This window comes from Cheilinus undulatus, linkage group 19 (genome assembly GCF_018320785.1).
Source record: "Cheilinus undulatus linkage group 19, ASM1832078v1, whole genome shotgun sequence".
NCBI lineage: Eukaryota > Metazoa > Chordata > Actinopteri > Labriformes > Labridae > Cheilinus > Cheilinus undulatus.
In genome coordinates, this window is record NC_054883.1 from 20,253,369 (window position 1) to 20,275,682 (window position 22,314).

Consider the following 22,314-nt stretch of genomic DNA (forward strand, 5'->3'; position numbering starts at 1 on the left):
GAAATACCAAATTACTAATTGGCCCAGCGTTAGGTTTCCCGCCTGGAAGTGAGACTGTAATATCTGGGCCTCTATTAGGATCACAGAGAGAGCCACACTCAGCTGCCTCCTGCTGAGCTGGCAAGTCGCTGCCATTTCACACCATGCTACGACAGTCTCACACATACACACATAATGTGATCATCAAGGACAAAAGACTTAGCAAACATTTACGAGCCATTCCAAGCCTACCTCAGTTTCCTTAATTAGGTTGTTTAGGGTTTAAACTACTAAAAAAAATTATATTTAATAAATTCACTTTTCAAAACTGTGCATATAAATTGATCAAACACAACACTGAGTTTACCTAGGGAGAAGAGATATCTTCTTACGGTCTGCTCTGCCTCTGCTAAAAAGCAAAGAATGCATAGTCTGCAGAGAGAACAGGAATCTGCACAACTACCTTTACAACTATTACACCAGCCATAAATGATCAAATTCATGTTTTGAGTGCTTGAACATATTTTTACATGTCTATTTTATTTGAGATATTGTTCCTATAAAAAATGTGGACTCCCTTGGGTACTTTATCCTTTTATTCATATTATAAATTAGTCACGATCAATATAATTGTGTTTTTTTTTATCAGTAAGAACCAAAAAAATCTAATGTCAAAGATCATGATCACCTGAGTGCAGTCAATATGTCTCAAGTAATTGTAGTATAAAGACACCTGTTCCTTGAAGGTCCAGTCACCGGTTAATCAGTATTCATGGCTACTATTACACCATGAAAACAAAAGAACACTCCAGGCATCTCAGAGAAAAGGCTGTTGAAAAGTATAAGTTAGAAGATGGATACAAAAAAAAATCCTATTCTTAAGTTCAGTCAAATTCATCATCAAGAAATGGAAGGAATATGGCACATATGTAAATCTGCCTAGATCAGGCCGTCCACACAAACTGAGCGACTGTGCAAGAAGGAGACAAGATGCATGATAAGTCAAGTTAATCTCAATAGATAGATATTTGTAACTCTTATATGTATGATGCACAAAAATATCACTAGATATTCGCATTTTGAGAAAATCTGAAATTATGAACTCACCAGGAGGCCGCCATATTTTAGTCTGCTGGGTACTGTAATGTCATGGGGGCTTCATGTCTACGTCTATGCTATGTCGCCCATCAAATCTTTTTATTATGAGCATGATTGCACTGCTCACTGCTCAGTCTCAGTGTAAATGAAAAAAGTGAATACTGTCATAAAGGCAAATAGACAGCGTGCACTGCTCGTGTTCATGGTATTTCAACATTATTTCTTGTTTTTAAAGGCTATTGAAGGTGTATGGAGCTATGCTATTTGCACAGGAAAGTGTTGAGGTTATCACTGAGACTTTAGAATATGATGGGGATCAGACCAGGTGTAAAGAGCGGTACTTATACCTGTAAGGATGTCAACAGCAAGGACTGCTCAGAGCTCTCTCTATCAGCAGGCAAGCAGGCACTTCTACAGACACCATAATATCAGCTCCACTCTCTATAACATTCACTGAGTGTGAGGTCTTTATGGCGTTCTCTTCCCAAACAGTGACATAATGTTCATAGTGCAAAGATTTGATGGGCATCTAGTGCTAACCAAGAGCACAGTGTGGACTAAAAGATGGCAGGGTTTTGGGGTGTTGATTTAATTTTTTTATTCAAAACTTTCTCAAAATGCAGATATTCAGTGATTTTTTTTTGTTCGCTCTACATACAAATATTCATCCAATATGGAAGATGTGTCTGATCATGCAGAGCTCCTTTTAAGTAGCAGGATTTGTTGGTGCAAACAAGCTAGGCCTGCTAGCTTTTATGCATTGATTGCAAGTTATTAAGGTCAATAATAGGTGAATGTTTTTTTTAAAAATCACAATTAATTGCATGCTTTATCGTCCCTTTTGACACTCTTTGATTGAGCCATTGCAGAGTCTCCCTGCAGCCACACTGATGTGAAATATGCTGCTCCCTAATTAGACAGCTCAGGAGACAAGTCAAAAGCCAGCTGCACCTTCTGTTACCAAACATTTATCTTTTTTTCTGTGCCCTTATTTCCTTTACAATCCATAACAAATTCATGTTTCTGTGGTTACCTTCATGTTATAATCTATGATCTAGTGGAAGTTGCCTGTTCAAAATGCTACAAAAATAAAGGTTTGTTGTGATTAACAGAAGAAAATCTGAGATTAATTACATTTAATTTTTGATTGTTTGACAGCCCTAAAACAAAAGCATAATTTGGTTGGAATAGTTCATGCCTAGTTAATGCAAACCCTAAATAGGAGGTAGAAGGTGCTTTTGTTTAATAACTGACCTGTTTTGGTTGAAGGATATTGATTTATGCAGAATTAGGGGCATAGCTGATAACTGCAACCTGGCATGTAATAGCTGATTGTCAGCTTTACCTTGACCTCTTTATCTGATCCTTGGCTGATCTGAAGTTAGATTGAGACAGTATTTTGAATATGCAGCCACTGGACTTAAAAGCCTTTTTCAGTGACCAATGGCTGACGTCACTCTGGCTCTGGTGAATATTTTTTACAGTCTATCACCTTTGAGCAAAAAATAAAGCCAATAAAGAAAATTAAATTCATATAATTCTAACAATGTCTCCTTGAATGTTGCTCCTATATTCAATGATACCAGCATTGACAGAGGATGGATCTAAATGAATAGGACAGGCTGGGCACAGAGAAGTGCTGTTTATTTTTTGTCTAGTAGTGCCGTCTTTTTTCAGGACTTAATCAAACATGCCTAAGGCCAGCGGATGGATAAACACACACACACACACAGTTTGGCAACATTTCAACTCTTCTCTCAGCGGTGCAAGGGGGAGAAAAGGGTTTCACTGACAATACATGCACACCAGCAGAGACAACAGTGGACTTAAAGAGAGCTCTCAGTTTGTTTTAATGTAAAAAGAGTGGTTCCCTTCCACCCAGATACATGGTTAGCAAATTATGGCAGCTGACCATTTCATGTTTTGATGTACAGGGTAGCAAATGTCTCCGATTTTCCCAAAACGTCACCAAACAATCACACAGATCTCACGTTTTCATGAATCAGGGCTTAGTCATAAATTACAGATAAACTATGAAACTTTACCAGGACACTGATTAAGTGAAACAAAGTTCTGTTCTGTCTTACTGGCACATGAGGGGGCAGATATGCCTTGGGTCTTTTTTTCTCTTAGGTAGGTGACCAACATTCATGTCAGAAATCATAGTTAACACGTCGCCCTGTGCTCTCTCCTTCAGTTTTTTTCCAACCACTCATAGGTTCAAGTGTCACGTCATTTCCAGTGCAAAACTGTGCGATTTGGTAAGCTAAGGCGCTGGCTTCCCTTTAGAGAGTCTTTAAGGTCCTCAGTGTCTTTGTCAATGTTGGGAATGTTTCTTAGGGCTCTGTAGCTTTCCATTAAAAGAGCCTACAAGCACTGATCCACTTGTAAAACATTGTTACTGCTCCTTCAGTTTGTTTTAGACAGTTTGAGTGCTTTTCAGTCGAGTTGTACACAAGTTGTGTACAGGAAACTCCAGCACCGTTGCTACCTGTGCTGTTTCTGAAGCTGACTGGTGTTTCAGCCCCATTCAGCCCTCCTTCAATCAGTGTTAGTGTTGATGAGGCTCATAGCTCGGGCATACGTTTCAGCGTATCCCCAAGGCAACCAGGCCAACTCTACATCTGAACAGAGGCATGCTCCGCTGGCTCAGGTCTTCAGCTACGCCCGTGGGTGCCTTCTAGACGTTCTGTGAAAGAAATCGGACTTTCTTTCCTGTCAGCAGCAAACTCCTGAGGTCCTTGATGGAGGGAAGCCTCATTTTGTCTTTGTTTTTACTGTAAACATTCAAGAAGATGCCGAAGAGCACCAGAAGGCCGCCCCAGACGTACCTGAGGAGAGAGAGGCAGAAAGTTGAGATAAGGCGCAGGAAGAAGAAGAAAGTTGGTGAAAACAGATGCTTTTCATACTAATGTAATACTATGAACTATAGGACGATATAGAGCAGAATCAGGACACCAATAGCTTTAGGGTTAGATTTGTAGCTGCATATCAGCTACAGGTCAGACTTGAACCCAGGAAGATTAATAATAATTAATTAATAACGTATAATTATGTAACATTATGACACATGAAGCAAATACTCTAACTATTTCTTAAGTAAACCACCGGGTGGAGTGACACAGTGCAGCAGCCATGTCTGGAGTGTAGTTCCAGCTTTGCATTTAACTTTAAAACATCTCCGTCTCGTAATGTTCCATGATTATTTCATAGCCTGGTGAATGTACAGGTCACAACTTGTCCACAAGAGCGTTTTGGAGTTGTTGGATTGTGTATTTGATGAGTTTGATGAGGGAAAGCAAAAATTCCCTCTGCTAACATAGCGTTAGCTGTGCAGCTGGTTTAACAATCCCCCCAGATCTAGAAACAGCTTGCACCGAAAAACTAAAGGACACAACCTATTACTAAGACTATAGGAATTATGGCAATGGGCGAATTTGCCAAAATGTTGAAGTATCCCTTTAACCATTGCAGAAACATAAAAAATGATTTTGGTAATTACCAGTGCTGTTAATTTAGGGCAGCTGTGGCATAAACCTTACTTTGGGTGGTGGTCTAATAAATTTGTTAAGCATTGTAAGTGCCAATATCAACAGCCAGAGACAGAGAAAGAATAAAACCAGTTAAATGAAGAACTCACATTTACAGTTAAATTGCCTTTAACTGTAGTTTTAAAATGACCTTGTGAGACTAGATTTTTCAGATGTAAGGTGCTCTGCAAATTATTCCAAGTTTAGGAAGCAAATTAAGCAAAGGTCCTTTAACCCAGCTCAGAACAAACCGTTGGAACCTGGTATGAATCCACCTGGAAGACTGAAGCAGAAAACTTCTGAAACCTCTGGAGGTTTCCAACATAAATACGAGGGAATATACAAATGAAGTATTCTGTGTGGAGTTAGTGATGGCCATCCAACTAATTCATACCATTTACAATGATCAGTAAGTGCACCAGCTTGTTATGAATCTTAAAGCACTGTGATACACACAATCAAAGGTCGTTTTCACACCTGATAGTCCGGGGGGACTATCACTGATTATTGCACTTTCTTGTGGTTTGGTTCACATAAATAATGCCAGCGCTATCATTCCAAACAAAGAGCGGTGAAGCCGGAATTTTTTTTTATAACAAACAACGTAACAACACTAAATTCATGCTATCTTCCGCCTTCTTTGCCATGGAGCATCGGAGCAGACAGCGAGGCAGCAAGCTTTCCAGCATGTCGTTCTGTGCAAGAGACATCGGAATCAGTACCGGAGAGGCTATGACGTGTTCCCATGGTTACACTGGCTCCGAGTGAGGTACCAACATGTTTTTTGTGTTTTTTTGGAAGCGAACCGAGAACCCTGTTTTAAGCGGACCAGAGTCCTTCTTGTTTGCTCCGCGCCAGAGCTGGTATAAGCTTTCACACCACTCCAAACAAACCAGACTATCCAGGAAAATGGACCAGAGTTCGATTAAAGTGGACCAAACAGCTCTGGTGTGAATGCAACCTAAGAAGTGGCAGAAGCATGCATATAGATCACACCATCATAGTCCAACACACTTAGAAAAGTGGCCTGCACATGCTTTTTTCTGACTAATGTATTAAAACAGTATTTAGTTTTTTTATGAATTTTTTTATGAGAACTTTTCCTTTGACCAAATGCCTAAACACTTACATGATAAAACAGTGTCTATTGAGTTTCTATTCAGGATGTAGAGATTTGTGTTGTCTGGGGAATTGGAACAAGCCCTGGAAAAAGTCATGATTTTGGTTTCTAAGCATTTTGAACGAGCATAAGTTCAAGTAGTGAGAGGTAAATCTGATTGAATACTTCCTGAAGCTTATATACAGCTTGGCTCAGAGAATGGGCCACTGAATATACAACTGTGTCATCAGCATAAATCCTTAAAAAGTCACCATCAATAAAAACCTTTTTTTATTGACGTTTCTTAATCTGTTTGATAAAAGTTCATGATCTACAGAGTCAAAGGCCTTTGACAGATCAACAAGTAAAGCTGCACAGTGTAGCTTTTTATCAAGGGCAATAACAATATAATTTAAGAGCATAGTAGCTCTAACAGGGGTGTCCTGCTCTAAAGCCTGACTCTAGGTCTATTAGAATAGCGTAATCCGCAAGAAATTGTTTCAGTTGAGATTTTACTTGAGATTCCAATAATGTAGCTTGAAATATTAAGCTCTGAAGGTTCTGTGCTCTTTAATAGGGGAAGCATATAAGATGTCTTCCATATTTTTGGGACTGAATTAGTCTGTAAACTGTGGTTAGAAATGTAAGCAATAGGCTTAATTATTTCAGCTGCAGCCTTCAAAAGGAAATGTTCTAGGTATTCTGGTCATAGACTTTTTTGCATCAATGGCTTAAGTCTGTTTCTAAAATAAACGGACTGTTGCGATGACAAGGAAGAACAGGCTGATTTAGGCAACAGTAAGACAATGAAAAAGGTTAAATAAGCTAAAATGAGTTAGGAATTATTTGCAAAAATCAATAGTTTGATGATTAAAAAGCGGTATAAATTATACGCTTTGGTTGTGGATCATGATGAGGGATTTTGGATACATGTGTGTCCGACAAAAACTAAACAAGGGAATGTCTTTTCAGGTCATCATGTTCAAATCCTCCCATTTTAGGGTCACACAACTACAAGATGTTTTATGTTTAGGTTTGTTTCCCTTGAATTTCTCTTGTTATTTTTGACCTTGTGCATCTGTTCTGGTAAAAAAGTAACTCAGAAAGATTTTAGAATTGGTGAACTCTCTTTGTAAATGATGATACTCTGCTTGTGGTTTGAAAAGTTTAAACAGGAGCCAGGAAAGTTACTGAGAGTCCAGCAATAGTGGAAGGCGCCAGCTGGAGGGAGAATAAAGTTGGCTAAGATGAGAATACCAACAGTTTTTTTTTTCTTTTGTTTGTTATGAGTGTCTGTGTGTGTTTAAGTGTATGACTGTCCAAAGTCATGATGCATAACCAGAGCAGGAGAGGTACAGCACAAAATGAGACCTTTCTGACAGCACAGAGTCATTGGAGAGTGAGCAAGAGGGAAGCAGAGAATTCAAGGTCTTGAAATGTACTGAAAACATGAAAACTAGGGCCAAATCAAGTTTTCTTTGTTAAAATGAGAGGTCAGTATAGACAGGCTGTTATTTTAAACTAGAGGAAAAGTGTTTGAAGTCAAAGGTGGTGGTACTTACTGAAAAGTGAAAGGTTTTGCAAAGAACATGAAGGAAAGTACGATAGTCATGGCCTTTCTCCCAGTGGTCACTGCGAAAAAGTTAAAAAATGTTATTTTTTATTGCAAAAGCAGGAGAATCCTAGTCTGCAGTCAGGTGATATATTTCTAAGTCCTTATTACTTTGGTTGTGCTTTAAAAAAATATACTATATAATATACCATACACCATACATTGTGAAAGCATTTTTTACCAAGAAGTTAAAGTTAAAATTCTACTACTTTTTAAATTGTCCAAGACAATTTAACAAAGTGTGACTTGACCTGTTACTGCAACCAGGGCGCCAAACAGCTTGATCAAGGCCAGCACGAAGGAGATGCCAAAATAACCCGTAAGAGAGAAGAAGAACGCATAACCATATGTCTTCACAGGATGCTGGGAGGAAAGAAGAAGATAAAACATGAAACTTAAAACAAGTTAGTTGTCAAATGGTTCCTCAGGATGCCACATCAGGAATATTTCAATACTTTTTTGGTTTTAATCTTGATTATTGCGGCTTACAGCTTTAAAAATCTACATTCACGATCTCAAAATATTAGAATATTTTGAAAAAGTTCAATTTATAAAGGTTTTCTGAGCCTTCATTCTCTCACTGGTTCAGCACACACAACCAAAATCATGGGGAAGACTGCTGACTTGGCACATGTTCAGAGGACTATCATTCATTAACACCCTCCACACGGAGAGTAAGCCACAGAGGGTCACTGCTAAAAGAGCAGGCTGTTCTCAGAGGCACTATCAATGCATATTTATGGCAAGCTGACTGGAAAATATGAACTCAGCCTTCAGAGGATTGTCAAACAAAGCAGATTCAAGAACTTAGGGGAGCTTCACAATGAGTGGACTGAGGCTGGAGTCAGTGGATCAAATCCACACAGACGGATCCAACACTACAAGTGTTGTGTTCTTAGTGTCAAGCCACTCCTGAACCACAGAACCACATTTTAGAGCCCTTCATGCTTCCATCTGCTGAGAAATTTATGAAGATTCTGATTTCCTTTTCCAGCAGGACTTGGCACCTGTCCAGAGTGAAGCCAAAACTACCAGAAAAAGGTTTACTGACCATGGTGTCATTGTGTTTGATTGGCCAGCCAGCTGGTCTGACCTGAACCTTGTAGAGAATCTCCGGGGAAATGTCAAAATGAAGATGAGAGCCACCAGACTAACACTTCAGCAGTGCCACAGACTGATTGGCTCCATGCCACGTCACACAGATGCCGTCATTGTTGCAAAAAGAGCTCCAACCAGTTACTGAGTGCATAGATAGGCCGAATTTTCCAGAGGGTCAACATTTCTATAATAAAAATATATATATTTGGACTGGTGTTTTGTGATATTCTAATACTCTGAGATAGAGGACTTTAGATTTTTGTGAGTTGTAAGCCGTAATCATCAAGATTTAAACAAAAAAATGAAATATGATGAATGATTAACCTAGAATACATGGACATTTCACTTCTTGAATTAAACCACAGCAAAAAGAAAGAACTTTTACTTGATATTCTACTTTGTTGAGATGCACCTGTAGTCTTAACATCATACTCACCTCTGAGCAGAAGGCCACTGCAGGACCAAGCCCCCCCACACAAAGCAGGCCTGTCAGTATGTAGACAAATCCAATGGAGTAAGAGTACAGCACCTATGAACACAAAAGCAAGTAAGCAGTCAGTGACATCAAACACAGAATCATCATTAAAACTGACACAAACGTGAGGCAAAGACGTCTGGTTATCATATATATTTCTGCACTGCTCTGAAATTTGTTCAAACTAGTTGTCAATAGACTTAGATTTCTTATTATGGGACAGCCAGTTTGCCTAGATGTTAGCGCACTCCTCATGTATGGAGGCTTCAGGCTGAATCCCAAACTCCTCACTTTCAGATATCCCCTGAGTGCTTAGTGCAGTCCTTTTGTGAAATTATCAAGTCCACGAGGATTCTGGTGTGGAATCCACAACAGCAAATAACACTTCCCATGTTGCATATCTGCAAACTTTTCCTGGGTAGGATTTACCCAGAGTTTACTGCTAACTTGTGATGTGAAAGTGAAAGACATGATCGCCCCCGACCTCATCCCACCTCCAAAACATACACATGAGGACAAAATTATTAGCACCCTATAAAAATTTTATTTATTTAAACATATTTTTCAAGTGCTGCAAAGCAAAGGATTTTTAACACAGCTTTTTCAAAAATTCTAGTTTTGTTTTGGTTGCTAAAATTATTTTACTTTGCACACAGAAATGAAAATATTCCACAAAAAAAAAAAAAAACTACCTGCGTCAAAATTATTAGCCCACATATTTCAGTCTGGCTTGAAGGTGTCTCCTCTGCAAAAGGAGACTTTCTTGGTCTGTAACCTCACAGTCCATTACTGTGCAGGGCTCTAGTGATGGTCTTCTTTGAGACTACAGTTCCTGACTTGGCTAAGTCCTTCACTAGTGTCTTGGCAGTTTTTCTGGGGTCTTTAGACACATCTCTCACTAGTTTTCTTTCCTGGGTCTTTGAAATCTTTCTCTTCCTACCTCTGCCAGGCTTGTTCTGTACTGTGTGGCTCTCATTGAATTTCTTGATTATACTTCTCACTCCAGTTCCCGAAACTTGGAAATGCTGTGATAACTTCGTAGATGCTTTGTGAGCATCAACAATTCTTCTTCTCAAATCTAAACTGATGTCTTCTGTTTTTGGCATGGTGTCTTCTCAAGTGACAGCTCAAACCCTTTCTGAGGCTTTATACTGTGAATAAACTGGAAAATAACCCTTGGTTTTAACCTGATTTTACACGCTTTGACCATTGCAAAGTTAAGGCACATCATTGAACAACAGTGGGTTTTACTATGGATCAACTAAAAGGTCAGTTCTAAAAGAGGCTAATAATTCTGACCCTGGTAGTTTTTGGTTTTAGTTAAATGGTTTTGTTTCTGTGTGCAAAGTAAAAAAATGTGAGCATCCAAAATAAAACTATGATGTTTGGAAAAGCTGTGTTAAAAACTCTCCACTTTGTTTAACAGCACTTGGGAAATACTTGAGTAAAACTGAAGTTTTCATATGGGGGTTGATAATTTTGTCCTCGTGTGTACATCCAAACAAACACAGGTTATACTGACGCAGCTGTCAGTTAATTTCAAGAAGAAAAAAAAAAATCCCCAAAACAAATCTTTTACCTAAATAAAAAACTTTATAATGACCTCAAATAAACATAGATTATGGTACCATTTCAGAGTTGGAGCCGTTATGGAGTTTCATGGCTTTCTCCTGCACATTTCCAATTGCTGCATCTGCGCACAACGCCAGGGAGATTAGGAGAACACCTGCACAGACAAACATGAAACATTTAAAGCATGTGCATCTTGATATTCCACAAAACATACAATAAAGGACATATATGCATATATGAAGCATCATTTACCTTTCAGTAAAGGCATAAATAACCATGAGAACTTATTAAGACCCCCTTTATGCATAAGACAATTTCTACAGCTACAGTCTGCTATGAAAATTACCTGTGACGTTGAAGTTTGGGGCCACTTTGCTGTCAGCTAGCGTAAACCAGATAAGTCCCAGACTCATACAAAGAGCAGCAGACACATCAGCCAGATTATAGCGTTTACCTGGAAAACAGAGAGAAAGCTCTGAATAATTTTCAAAATCTATCTGTAACTCTGAAGTTACAAATTTAGAGTCATAAAAAATCCCAAATCACATTTCACTCAAGATCCCAAAAATAATGAACAAGTTTAGCACAGATGCATCTGTTTAACATCTATATCAGCCAATATCAGCCTGTTGACAAACAATGGCAGATAAACTGATGTCAGCAGCAGATGTTTTTCCATTGTGTTGTATCAATTTAATGCTGACATTTAGCACGCATAACAGTTTATTTAGAGAAGAGATTTATTATCAGGCAGATTTGATCTGTTGTACAAACTTTAAACTGTTTTTATGGTCAAAAATAAGAGAAAATGTTGGCACTGTGGGAGCCTTACTAATAAAGAAAACATCTGTATCCACATTGGCCCTGATTTCAACAATCAGTGCACCTCTAGACTATTTTAAGGACACAACAGCATAAAACCTGAGAAGAAATTTGTGCAACTGCTCAAACCTGCCTAAACCTTCAGCAACATCCTAAACACAAAGAAACCAAAGGAAGGGTACCTCCCCATCAGCAAATATTGCAAAGAAATCTTCAAAAGCTTACCCTCCTCTTCTTGAAAAAGGTGATTTTAATTCAAGCTAAATTTTTACTTTAAGTTTTCGCAACAGGAATGAGAAGTTTTCTGAGATTGTGCACAGAACAATGAACCAAGATACTTTGTAAAAAACAAAAGTTGGGGAAGAAAACAACCCGATAAAGGCGTCTTCCAAAACAGGCTGACGGATGGATGCCTAGAGGATGACAAGGGGACGGAGCATCAGGTTGGCCGTGGTCGGCTTTGATTCCCCGATTTTCCTTTGAAGGGCCTCAAATCAGATGCAACCCCACACCCCTCCCTTCATCTGTCCATCCTCCTCTCTCGCTTTCTTTCCTCTTTGCATTCTAAGTGAACAAACTCTGTTTTCCACACGACCCCTTCAGGGACCGCGGTCCTCACATCTACCTATCCAGAGAGACAGACGGAGATGTAGAGAGGCGAAATGCTGAAAACCTGTCTGACACTGAGGACACAGAACCTTTAAAGTGGTTGGTGTGAGGATGAAAGGACAGAGAACCAAGAGCCTGACTGTGCTCTGACAAGTGAAAACAACAGACACGGATAAAAGGAGGTTTAAAGTGGCCATCGCTTCAAAGGAAACGTGAAGCCACTGAAATGAGGTGTAAAATCTTTACCTCTAATCTTTTTCTTTTAGTAATGTAAGGGCTGCTTGATTATAACGATAATCAGATCCATGATAACTATGATTGAAACTGACATGATTATTCTATTATTTTCTTTCACTGAATATGTTTACATGGACTTTGTAGTCCCACTGTTTCTTTTACGTGTCCGATTTTGTAAAACCTAAATTAGTGACTTGCAGAACTACCAAAGAAAACAGGATACTGTGGCATGTATACAATGCCTATAAAAGTATTCACCCCCTTGGATGTTTTACCCCTTAACTGATTTTATAAATCAATCATGGTCAATAGAATTTGGCTTTTTATATGACAAACATACTTTGATGTCAAAGTGAAAACTGATTCCTACAAAGTTATGTCAATGAAATAAAAATATGTAATGTTAAAAAGTGACTGCATAAGTATTTCACCCTCCTCAAGTCAGTATTTACTAGAGTCACCTTTGGCTGCGATCACAGCACTGAGTCTCTGTGGATAGGTCTCAGCCAGGCTTGCACATCTGACCACTGAGACTTTACTCCATTCTTTGCAAAACTGCTCAAGCTCTGACAGGTTGCACATGGATCGGGCATTTTCATCCAGGATTTTCCTATATTTTGCTGCAATCATTTTACCCTCTACCTTTGCAAGCCTACCAGGTCTAGCCGCTGAGAAGCATCCCCACAGCATGATGCTGCCCCCACCATATTTCACAGTGGGGATGGTCTGTTTGTGCTGATGTGCAGTGCTTGGTGTCTCGTCTGATGGCCAGAAAGTACCATTTGGGTCCCATCAGACTCAAGAACTTTCTTCCACTTGACCATGGAGTCTCCAACATGTTTTTTGGTAACTCTAGTCCAGATTTAACCCATTTTCTTCATCAGTGTCTTTCTCTTTGCCACTCTCCAATAAAGCTTTGACTGATGAAAAACCTGGCCAACAGTTGTTGTATGCAGAGTCTCTCCCATCTCAGTAGCTGAAGCTTGTAACTCCTCTTGAGTGGTCTTGGTGGCCTACCCAACAAAATTGACACCTATCCACACAGACTCAGTGCTGTGATTACAGCCAAAGCTGCATCTACTACTGACTTGATGGGGGTGAATGTTTATGCAGTCATTATTTTACATTACACATTTTTTGTTTGATTGACATTACTCTGTAGAAATCTGTTTTCACTTTGACATTTAACAGGTTTTCTTGTAACTGATTTATTTTTGTCAAATAAGTCCAAATAAATTAACCGTAATTCATTTATAAAACTAATAAAAAGGTTAAACATCCAAGGAAGTGAATACTTTCAATTGGCACTGTAACTCTTAAATGCAAGTAGGCCTCTTAATTTGCATTGTCTTTTTTTCTTCGTCATTTCACCTAAGATATTCAGCTATTCATTTCTGTGTTGCTTTTTATTCTACATCTTTTTTCCCATGTTAAATCTATCACAGGCTGTATCAGCTATCACAGCTGGTTCTAAAGAACAACAGGCTGCCAAATAACACTGCAGTGAGGGCATGCTTGATATTTGTAGCCCTATGAGTTTTGTTCACATGCAAAAGAAGTTTTTGGTCAACTCTCTATAAACAGTAAAATGACTTGAACTTGGGTCATATAAACCCCCTAGGAGTTCTTAATTGAGATACCCCTTGAATTTTGCAGCAGTTTAGACATAAATGTTTGACACACAGCCACAGACTTTGAGTTTTGTTGTCAGGCTGAATGGATTATGTTTTTGGGCATGTCCCATCTAAAGTAAGGCAAATTTTTACTGGAAAGGATTTATACCCCAGGAAGAGTTCATACTAGAGCGGACCCTAAAAATGGCTCATTTTAGCCATTTCATTTACAAAGAAGAATAACTGTGGACCTCATGCTGCTTTGGTACATTTTCATCCTCTCTGACAAAAACTGTGATATTTTCAAATGAGCTGATGTAAAGCTAATAACATTGTAAAGACAAAAGCTAAACTGACCAGCACAACTAAATAACCAGACCCATCTTTGAGTTCTGGTGTTAAAAAAAATTAATCCAAAAACAAACAAGCATACGTTCAGCTCACCTTGTATAAACACTCCTCCAATCATGACTGGGATGAGTTTACAGCACTTGAAGATGACCTGTGTCGGGTAGTTCAAGTATCCCAGCGAGGTATTGGACAGGCCCATGGTGCCCACTGTTAAAAATGCAATGATCATATACGTCTTCCCTGGTATCCTAGGAGACATAAAGCAGTTGAGATACAATATTTACTTACAGAACTGCTTTGATGTTGGGTTGCCTTCACGGATGTTTAAACAAACGTTGCAAATACATTAATGAAGCTGAACAAATAATGGAAAAGTACACGCTGTTCTCACTGTGCAGGACTTATTTACCTTCTGCGTTTGTCCTGTGTTAGCTGGAGCTCCACCAGTCCAAACGTGGAGTAGAAGCCAAACTGGACCAGAGTGAGGTACCAACCAAAAGGCTTGAAGCCTTCCACAGAAAATATCAACTCCTGGGTGGAGGGACAAAGAAATGAGTCAATAACAGCCCTCTGAGGTTGTCTAGGTGTGCTGTCACCAAGGTGTCTCATTGCCCAAACATACACAGAGGCACACAGATTCAGTTCTAAGAACAACAGCTAAACAAATGTTGTGTATGTGCTATGCATGTATGTATATGTATGTTAATGAGAGTCTGCGTGTCACCTGCAGGTATCCATAGATGAGGTAAAAGAGGAAGACTCCAGCCACACAGATGAAGAACTGTATTGGGGGACTAAAGCTGCTCAGGTTGATTCCCAGGACCCTTAACTCCTCCACAGACTTGATGTGGGGTGACATCACCTCCGTGGACGACGGGATGGAAATGGAAATATGCTTCCGCGAACTGTTGTAGCCCACCAGGCCATATTTGGCACTCATTGTGTTTGTGGCTGCTGGTGGCTGGAGGAAAAAGGGATGTGGTTAGTTAGAACTCAAAGAAAATGTTTTTTTTTTTTTTTCATTTTTAAAACCTGAAGCTGGAGCCAAAGTCCCATGCTTTTCAAATAAATGACTGTATGGGCAATAGGTAAAATAAAATGTAGATACAGATAATCAGTCAAATCCCTGATATTGGCCCTGATAATCAGCCAGGTCAATAATCGGCCCTCTACTTGTACTTTAATGAATCTGCTTGGCTTTGGGCACAGCTGAGTTTATATTCCCTGCCATATTTGTGCATCTGAGAGTACACAACATCTGGTTTCTGATGCTTCCCAGTCTGCTCTCATTGGCTATTACAGGTACTCCACTGGAGGAAGATGCCCAATCTGGAATCATAAATATCAAACAAGCTTCACACTGGGCCCAAATTTGGGCCAAAAATCTTCTAGTGTGGCCAAGCTTAGCTCAGACCTTTTGTAACTTCACTATAAAAGCTTAAGATAGCAACAATGTTGAAGGACAGGTGCGACAGGTGGAGGACATCCTGCTAAAAATAGACAAAGGGAACATGCCTCCCCCTTATTTGAATAAACAAATGGGCGACTGTAAAAAGAAGTGAACCTCACACTTCAGTCAGTAATAACAGACACACTACACGTTTGTAGTGTAGATCAAACTTGTAACAATGTAAGAGAAATGCATGAACTTTTTTTTGTTAATAATTAGTTAATAACTATGCTTTCCTTTCACATAATTGAACCCCCCGAATAATTGCTTTAATATTCCTGGACTATTGCAGGAAATTGTATAATAGATGCTCAAAAATCTCTGGGGGAGAAACCCCACAAACGCCTTCATTACTCGCCACACGTTGTTCAGTGAACCAGTGTGGTGTATGCTTTTAGACCCCCTCACACCTGTGGAAAGCCCTGCACTGCAACACCAAGGAATACCTGTCAAGCTACCAATACTGATACTAGTAATATTGTACATCCCTAACTACACATGAGCAAAAAACTTTGGAGAAGCCCAGAATGAGCTTTAAAGGACCTAATCTCAATTATGCTTACTCTGTTATTCTATTATAGTGGTTCTAGAAAAAAAAAACAAGTCAGATATTTCTATTAAGTTTGATAAGAGAAAGGCAGCTTACATAAGCTGTTATTATCTTTAATCTTAGGTAAGATACTCTTTCATATGAAGTATCGCAGCCTGCTCTTGACTTCGGTCAATGTTTGTTTTGGAGGAGAGTGTTTGACAAGCATTACCAGCTTTAAGAGTGAAATAAGAATAAAATAATGAAGAATGAAACCATGTTTATTTAAATAGCACAAAAACGACACTTTTTACTAATATCGACCATGTTATAGACATGTAATATTCTAGTATTTGACACATGTGGAGCATGTGTTTAGGGAAGAATAATAAAAAAAAAAAGGAACGTAAGTTAAAAGGTAGCTGGAGCAGCCGGTTGCTAAAGCCTGACGTTAATTTACGCCGTTTTCACAGATTAACAGAGATTACACACCTAAAGATAAGAAGTTATCCTCGACGTCATCTCACAACATGACTTCTTTTCGTGACAAACGTGATCGCTTACTTTGATTTCTATGCCAAACAAACAAGCTACAGCAGCAAGCCCGTTACCTTCACCAGCACTTCCGGGTTTCTTAGCGTTAGCTTATCTCCCTCTTCAGAGGCTATGCCGTTGACAGCCATTCCCCTGGACGCGTCGGCTTGCTTTTTCGTCCATTTCGAGAATTTTCACAATCCTCCTTTCTATGACAAACGACGAAAACACGTCGAGAGACGCGTTAGCCTGTGAGGAGCAAGCTATGCTCGCTGCAGCTGCAGTGACAGAAAGAGCCAACAACTTCCGGTCCACTTCGACCTCTGAACTGTGATTCTATTGGTCGACAGAGCCGCGTGGTGCAGCAGGTGAATATGTACCATCTGTACCTACACCTTACCGATGTGAGTTTGGTGAGATGTGGAGCATTTTTCTGTGCACTGAGAGGCTAAATGATTAAAAATAGAAAAGATAGATAATTTAACAAACACACAAAATTATGTAAAAGCGTCCAAATTTTGCGATAAAAAAGTTATTACTATGATATAAAAAGTGGAATATATAAGTTAAAAAGTCGAAATTATGAAATAGTGAATCATAACAATGAGCTATATCTGTAGCCTATAAGAGATTTTAAAAAGCTACATTTTTTGCCTATCTCATAATTATGAGTTACTTTCTCAGAATTTCGATTTTTTTCTCATAAATATAACATGCTTTCTCATAATTTGTGTTTTTATTTCCTAATCATGACAATATATTGATACAGATTCTAAATTAAAAACAGCCTGATCAAACTTTAATGAAATGAGAGCAACAGACATTTTTACATTAGACAATGAAAACTTGGAGTTGTGTTGCCCAGTTTAGACCAAATACACAAACTTAGCATTAATGGTGTGACAACCAGGTGTATTTGAGAAGCTGAATGATCATCATGATAGTATTTATCATACAAACTCCAGCCTGATGAATGGAAGAAACAAACATGGCATGTTCTGTAGACAGGGAGAGTAGGGCCTGCATGTAAACTTCTGTCTGTAGAAGAAAAATACAATTCAATCAGACATTTCAAACCTTTTTCTCTTACTGTAAACTTCTGATATGGGGATGTGGTCCTGCTCATTTTCAGCTGACAGAGAGATAATCCTACTGAGCATGTGCAGACCAAGTGCGATCATAGTTTCTGACAGGGAGAACTGAGTGTGTTACAACTTTCTCAATCTCTATCACACAAAAATTCTCAATTATGTCAAATCATATGGAAATGCATTATAAAAATGGAAAAGAATATTGAGATACAATGTAAACGCAGTAAAACAGCAGAGAGTTTATCTGTTACCTGTGATGAAGGGTCCATGTTGAATGAGTTTGCTGTCAGGACGTACCAGACTGGTGGGTACTACCAGTTTAGCAACATTTTTTTCCCACCCGCGATTGCCAAAGAAAATACGGTATGTTAGACTAGTTCTAATGTTAAATGCAGTGCAGAGCAGCCAGAGGAATAGGGAGGTAAAATATTTCTTGTTATATTGATTGCACCACTTTAGCCTTAAATCTGCGGACTTGGTGCATGTTTCCATCCTTACTTAGTATTTCAACTTTATTCATTTGAGCGTGCACTTGGACAAAAGTATTTGTACGCCTGACCACTGCACCAACAGAGACTGTAATGAAATTGCATTTAAATACATGTACTTTGATATGGAGTTGGCCCCCTTTTGCAGCTATAACAGCCTTCACATTTCTTGGTAGAGTTTCTGTGGGAATTTGTGCCCATTCATTCTGCAGAGCATTTATGAGGTCATGAACTGATGTTGGATGAGAAGGCCTGGCTCGCATTCTCCATTCCAGTTTATATCAAAGGTGCTTGATGGGGTTGATGTCAGGGCTTTTTGCGGGACAGTCAAGTTCTTCCACAAGTCTTTGCTTTGTACACTGGGGCACAGTCATGTTGGAATCGAGCAGGGCCTTCCCCAAACTGTTGCCACAAAGTTGGAAGCATAGCATTGTCCAGAATGTCTTGGGCTGCTGAAGCATTGAAATTGTCCTTCACTGGAGATAAGGGGCCTAGACAAAACCCTGAAAAACAGCCCCATACCATGCAGACAGGAAATGTTCTCCTGGCAACTGACAAACCCAGACTCTCCCGTCTGACTGCCATACAGAGAAGCATGATTCACTACTCTACAGAACATGTTTCCACTGCTCCACTATCCAGCGTTGTTGTGCTCTACACCACTCCATCCAATGCTTCGCATTGGACTTGGTGATGTGAGGCTTGCATGCAGCTTCTCAGCCATGGAAACCCATTCCATGAAGCTCCTGCTGCACAGCTTTTAGGCTTACATCAATGTCAGTGGAAGTTCAGAACTCTTCAGCTGAGCTTAGGCGACTTTTACGCACCATGCACCTTAGCAGTCATTGACCAGATATGTGATTTTGCATGGTCTCCTGCTTTGTGTCTGACTTGCTGTTGCTCCTAGTCATCTTTTTGACCACCCACAGCTCTGGTAAAACTGCCTGATCCTTTGAGATTTGGGTTGCACTTCCAAGGTGGCCCTCTCTTTTGAATCCTTATAAAATAAGAGAAGAAACAGGAAAAAGGTACAGTTACAGTTAGAAATAAGAACCTCCCTTCCACTAGACTGGCTATAGGCCCGCACTGAATTTCAGCTTGTATTTAAAGCTTGAAGATGGAAAATGTTTTCAATTCATCCTGACACATGTAGGCATTGATATAACTCATGCAATCAGCTAGAAAACCTAGATTTCAGACTTTCTAACTTGACCTGACAACATCTATCATCAATACTGATTGGATGTCCACATACACCAAATCAAACTAGTTTTTTAACCTCAGTGGATCTACTCTACTCCTACAACTTCTCCTTCTCCTCACTTCATGTCATTCCCTCATTTCCTCAAAGCTCCCTCTTCTGTCTTTCCCATCCACTCCTCCTGGACCTCCTCCCCCCACAGTCATGTCCATATCTTACCCCTTTTACCCACCCCTCCTTCTCTCTGAATCCTTATTGCATTATTCCCTGCTCTCCCTTCTTCTGTTCTGGCTCTGTCTCTCGGCCATCTCATATCCCTGTCTCTCCCTGTTTGGCTTCCACAGCATAAGGCATGAAACTCTCTTTTGCCCCCTTCATTCCTCTCCTCCCTCTTCAAGCCTTCCCCTTTCCCCAGCTGTCGAATCTCAAATCCCTCCCGCCGCCTGCCTTTCTTCTCTCTCTCTCGCCCTCTCTCTCCTTGTCCTCTTTCCCCAGCCAGAGGTTAATACACTCCAGGATGGCATTATTTCCTCCCCGGCCCTCTGACAATATAAAAATTCAGAATGGACAGCTCAATCCCTCTTCCATCTCAGATTTGATTGTAATGGTATTGCCTCCTGTCCCTGGGAGGCCCCTGCTGCCTCGCCAACCCAGCCTTTATGACACTAAATGGCCGGGCTACAATTTTTCCATCTATTCAAAAAATTCTGTTAATAACTCATTGGGAATGAGACGTCTGCGGCCAGGTCTCTCACCCCTGCGCTCACAGGGGTCACAACATGCAGAAAGAGATGCAGGGGCTGAATCGCAAATGTAAAAGGTTAATTAATCTCCCTGAATTTACAATCCCTTTCCCTTATTCCCAATGCACTCCAATTGACAGTCCCAAAGAGACAAAAATGTCATATTTACAACCTGGCATGGAGAAAGTGCTCTGCAATGCACAGCGGTGTGAGTGCAGGCTTGTCCGAGCACTCGCCCCGCTCCCCTGTCCAACTTTACAAGTGTACCCATTCATCACGCATGATGGATTTATGTAATAAAACCCATTTCCTTTCCCCATACGATCCTATTAAATAATAAAATAATTATTTATTGATTATTCAAAAAGGTACATATGCGCGGGTAATGGCTTTGTACCACACCACTGGACCTGCAATAAATAAAGCAGGCAGAGAGAGGGTTTGAGAGCGACAGAGAGAAATAAAGTAGAAAGAGAGAGAGGGAGGGAGGGAGGTGGGGAAATGAAGGGGAATGAAATGACTTTTGAACCAGTGAAATCTGGATCCAATATGGCCTCTTGCAGAGTGGATCAGGAAGGACATTATTCAATCTTCAGGAGGCTCATATGGGAGCGCAACCTATGAATGGTTTTGATATACTATATAGACCATAGAAATTAGAATAGACAACTGGATGGGTTCTTTGCAGAGTTTTATATCACATTTTGACATTTGTTGTGCTAAAAATAGACCTTAAACCTCAGTTTGTGTTAAAAGACAAATAGAAAGGCTATGACTGTCAGCATTAATGCATCAGTTGTGACCATTAAGGTCCATAATGAGCGTCTCAATTTTATTGCTTCATCGTCCCTTTCTGCACACTTTGGTTAAGACCCTGCAATGTCTCCCTGCAGTCACAGTGATGTAAAGTAAGTCCAGCACTGCTCCTTAACATCTCATTTCAATATAAAAACTCACACACAGGTCAGTGGACAAGTCAAAATTCATCTCCAGTAGGGATAGGCAGTACCAAATTTTTAAAATTTGTTTTCATACTGATACTTTTTGATGGAATGTTACCAATACAGTCTGAAACTTTTGAAGAAAGAATAAAATATTGGACTATCAATCTTTTAAAAGGTACATGACTGACTGATTGGTCTCCAAAGTCACATGGTACGGTAGGGCAGACATGTCTAATTGGTCCACAGAGTCACATGACCCAGACAAGCAGTAAAGGTAAAAGTAAATTTCGTATCGTTACTTGGTTTGAGTAATCGATACCACAGGATTACTTTGAAAGTCTCTATATACTAGTATATGTATACTCCCACCACTATCTCCACCTTGTGTTATCAAACATTCACTATTTTTAACTGTTTTTTTTTTTTTTTGCTGTCTTATCAAGTTCCTTTTCCATGGGAAGGTTCCTCTCATAATCTTTTATCTACCCAAAGCTGCTTTTTATTTTCAAAGTAAAAGCCAGTCTGCAACTGTGCATAGTAGATTCATTTGCCAGACTCTACTTCTGCCATCAGGAAAATCTTTCCTGCAAAGCTCAAATCTACAATGTTTGTGCCAGATGTGAAATCAGTTTGGAACAAGACCAAAAAGATGATCACTAGAGGAATTCAGGTCAGTTCAAGTATGGGGGCATATGCCAGTTAGGCACTCCCTCCCAGCAACCTTGGCTCTGGCCTCCTGAAGGCCATCATCCAGGCCTGCACTAGACCCATGCCGCATCTCTCCAGGTATCTATCCACAATGCACACTGCTGCCCCTGAGATCTGGTCCAACCCACCGGGTTGCGAAAGTGAGCCAGGAAGTGCTTCAGAGCACCACACCATCATGTCCAACAAAGCTATCCCCCTATGCACAATTCCCTGTCTGTGGTTGATCTTAACCTTGCAGTTAACTGGTGGATGGATTACGTTGCAAAGGTAGGTGAACTGCTCTACAACTTCCATGCTCTCACCATCCACAGACACAGATTTGATGGCAGGACCCAAGCCGTCCCTGAATGCCTGGATCTTTGTTTTAGCCTAGGAGACGCTCAGTCCCATTGTTTCAGCCCCCCCACTCAGCAAGTTTTGAACCTCCACAAGGACATCTACAGTCTTTGCAATAATCACAACATCATCAGCAAATGGCACTAGCCAGTTCGCTGCCCCTGCTACCTGTCCTGTTATCCAGTCTGTACAGGT

At 39.9% G+C, this 22,314-nt stretch overlaps 1 protein-coding gene across 2 annotated transcripts; it reads right to left on the reverse strand.

Moving 5' to 3' along the window:
* Positions 1–2,909: 2,909 nt before the first annotated feature.
* On the reverse strand, positions 2,910–16,918 carry slc35b3 (solute carrier family 35 member B3). 2 transcript variants are annotated; one of them, XM_041813676.1, is made up of 10 exons: positions 16,686–16,918; positions 14,820–15,056; positions 14,505–14,626; positions 14,189–14,343; positions 10,810–10,917; positions 10,520–10,617; positions 8,853–8,945; positions 7,570–7,681; positions 7,269–7,338; positions 2,910–3,908 (listed from the first exon to the last, which is right to left on the reverse strand). In XM_041813676.1, exons 1-10 carry the CDS (start codon positions 16,755–16,757, stop codon positions 3,758–3,760), a joined length of 1,218 nt encoding a protein of 405 aa, XP_041669610.1. In that variant the 5' UTR covers positions 16,758–16,918; the 3' UTR covers positions 2,910–3,757. The 2 variants fall into 2 exon arrangements, with proteins under 2 accessions (XP_041669610.1, XP_041669611.1); XM_041813677.1 differs by having other exon boundaries at positions 16,567–16,702.
* Between the last annotated feature and the right edge of the window lie 5,396 nt (positions 16,919–22,314).

Bases quoted from the DNA above. Each gene is read 5' to 3' on its own strand.
- slc35b3 (XM_041813676.1), bottom strand. From the start codon at position 16,757: ATGGCTGTCAACGGCATAGCCTCTGAAGAGGGAGATAAGCTAACGCTA. The intron at 10,918-14,188 runs GTGAGCTGAACG...TCTGTTTTCCAG, and splicing joins TGGAGGAGTGTTTATACAAG to GTAAACGCTATAATCTGGCT. The intron at 8,946-10,519 runs GTACCATAATCT...TTGTGTTCATAG, and splicing joins ACGGCTCCAACTCTGAAATG to GTGCTGTACTCTTACTCCAT.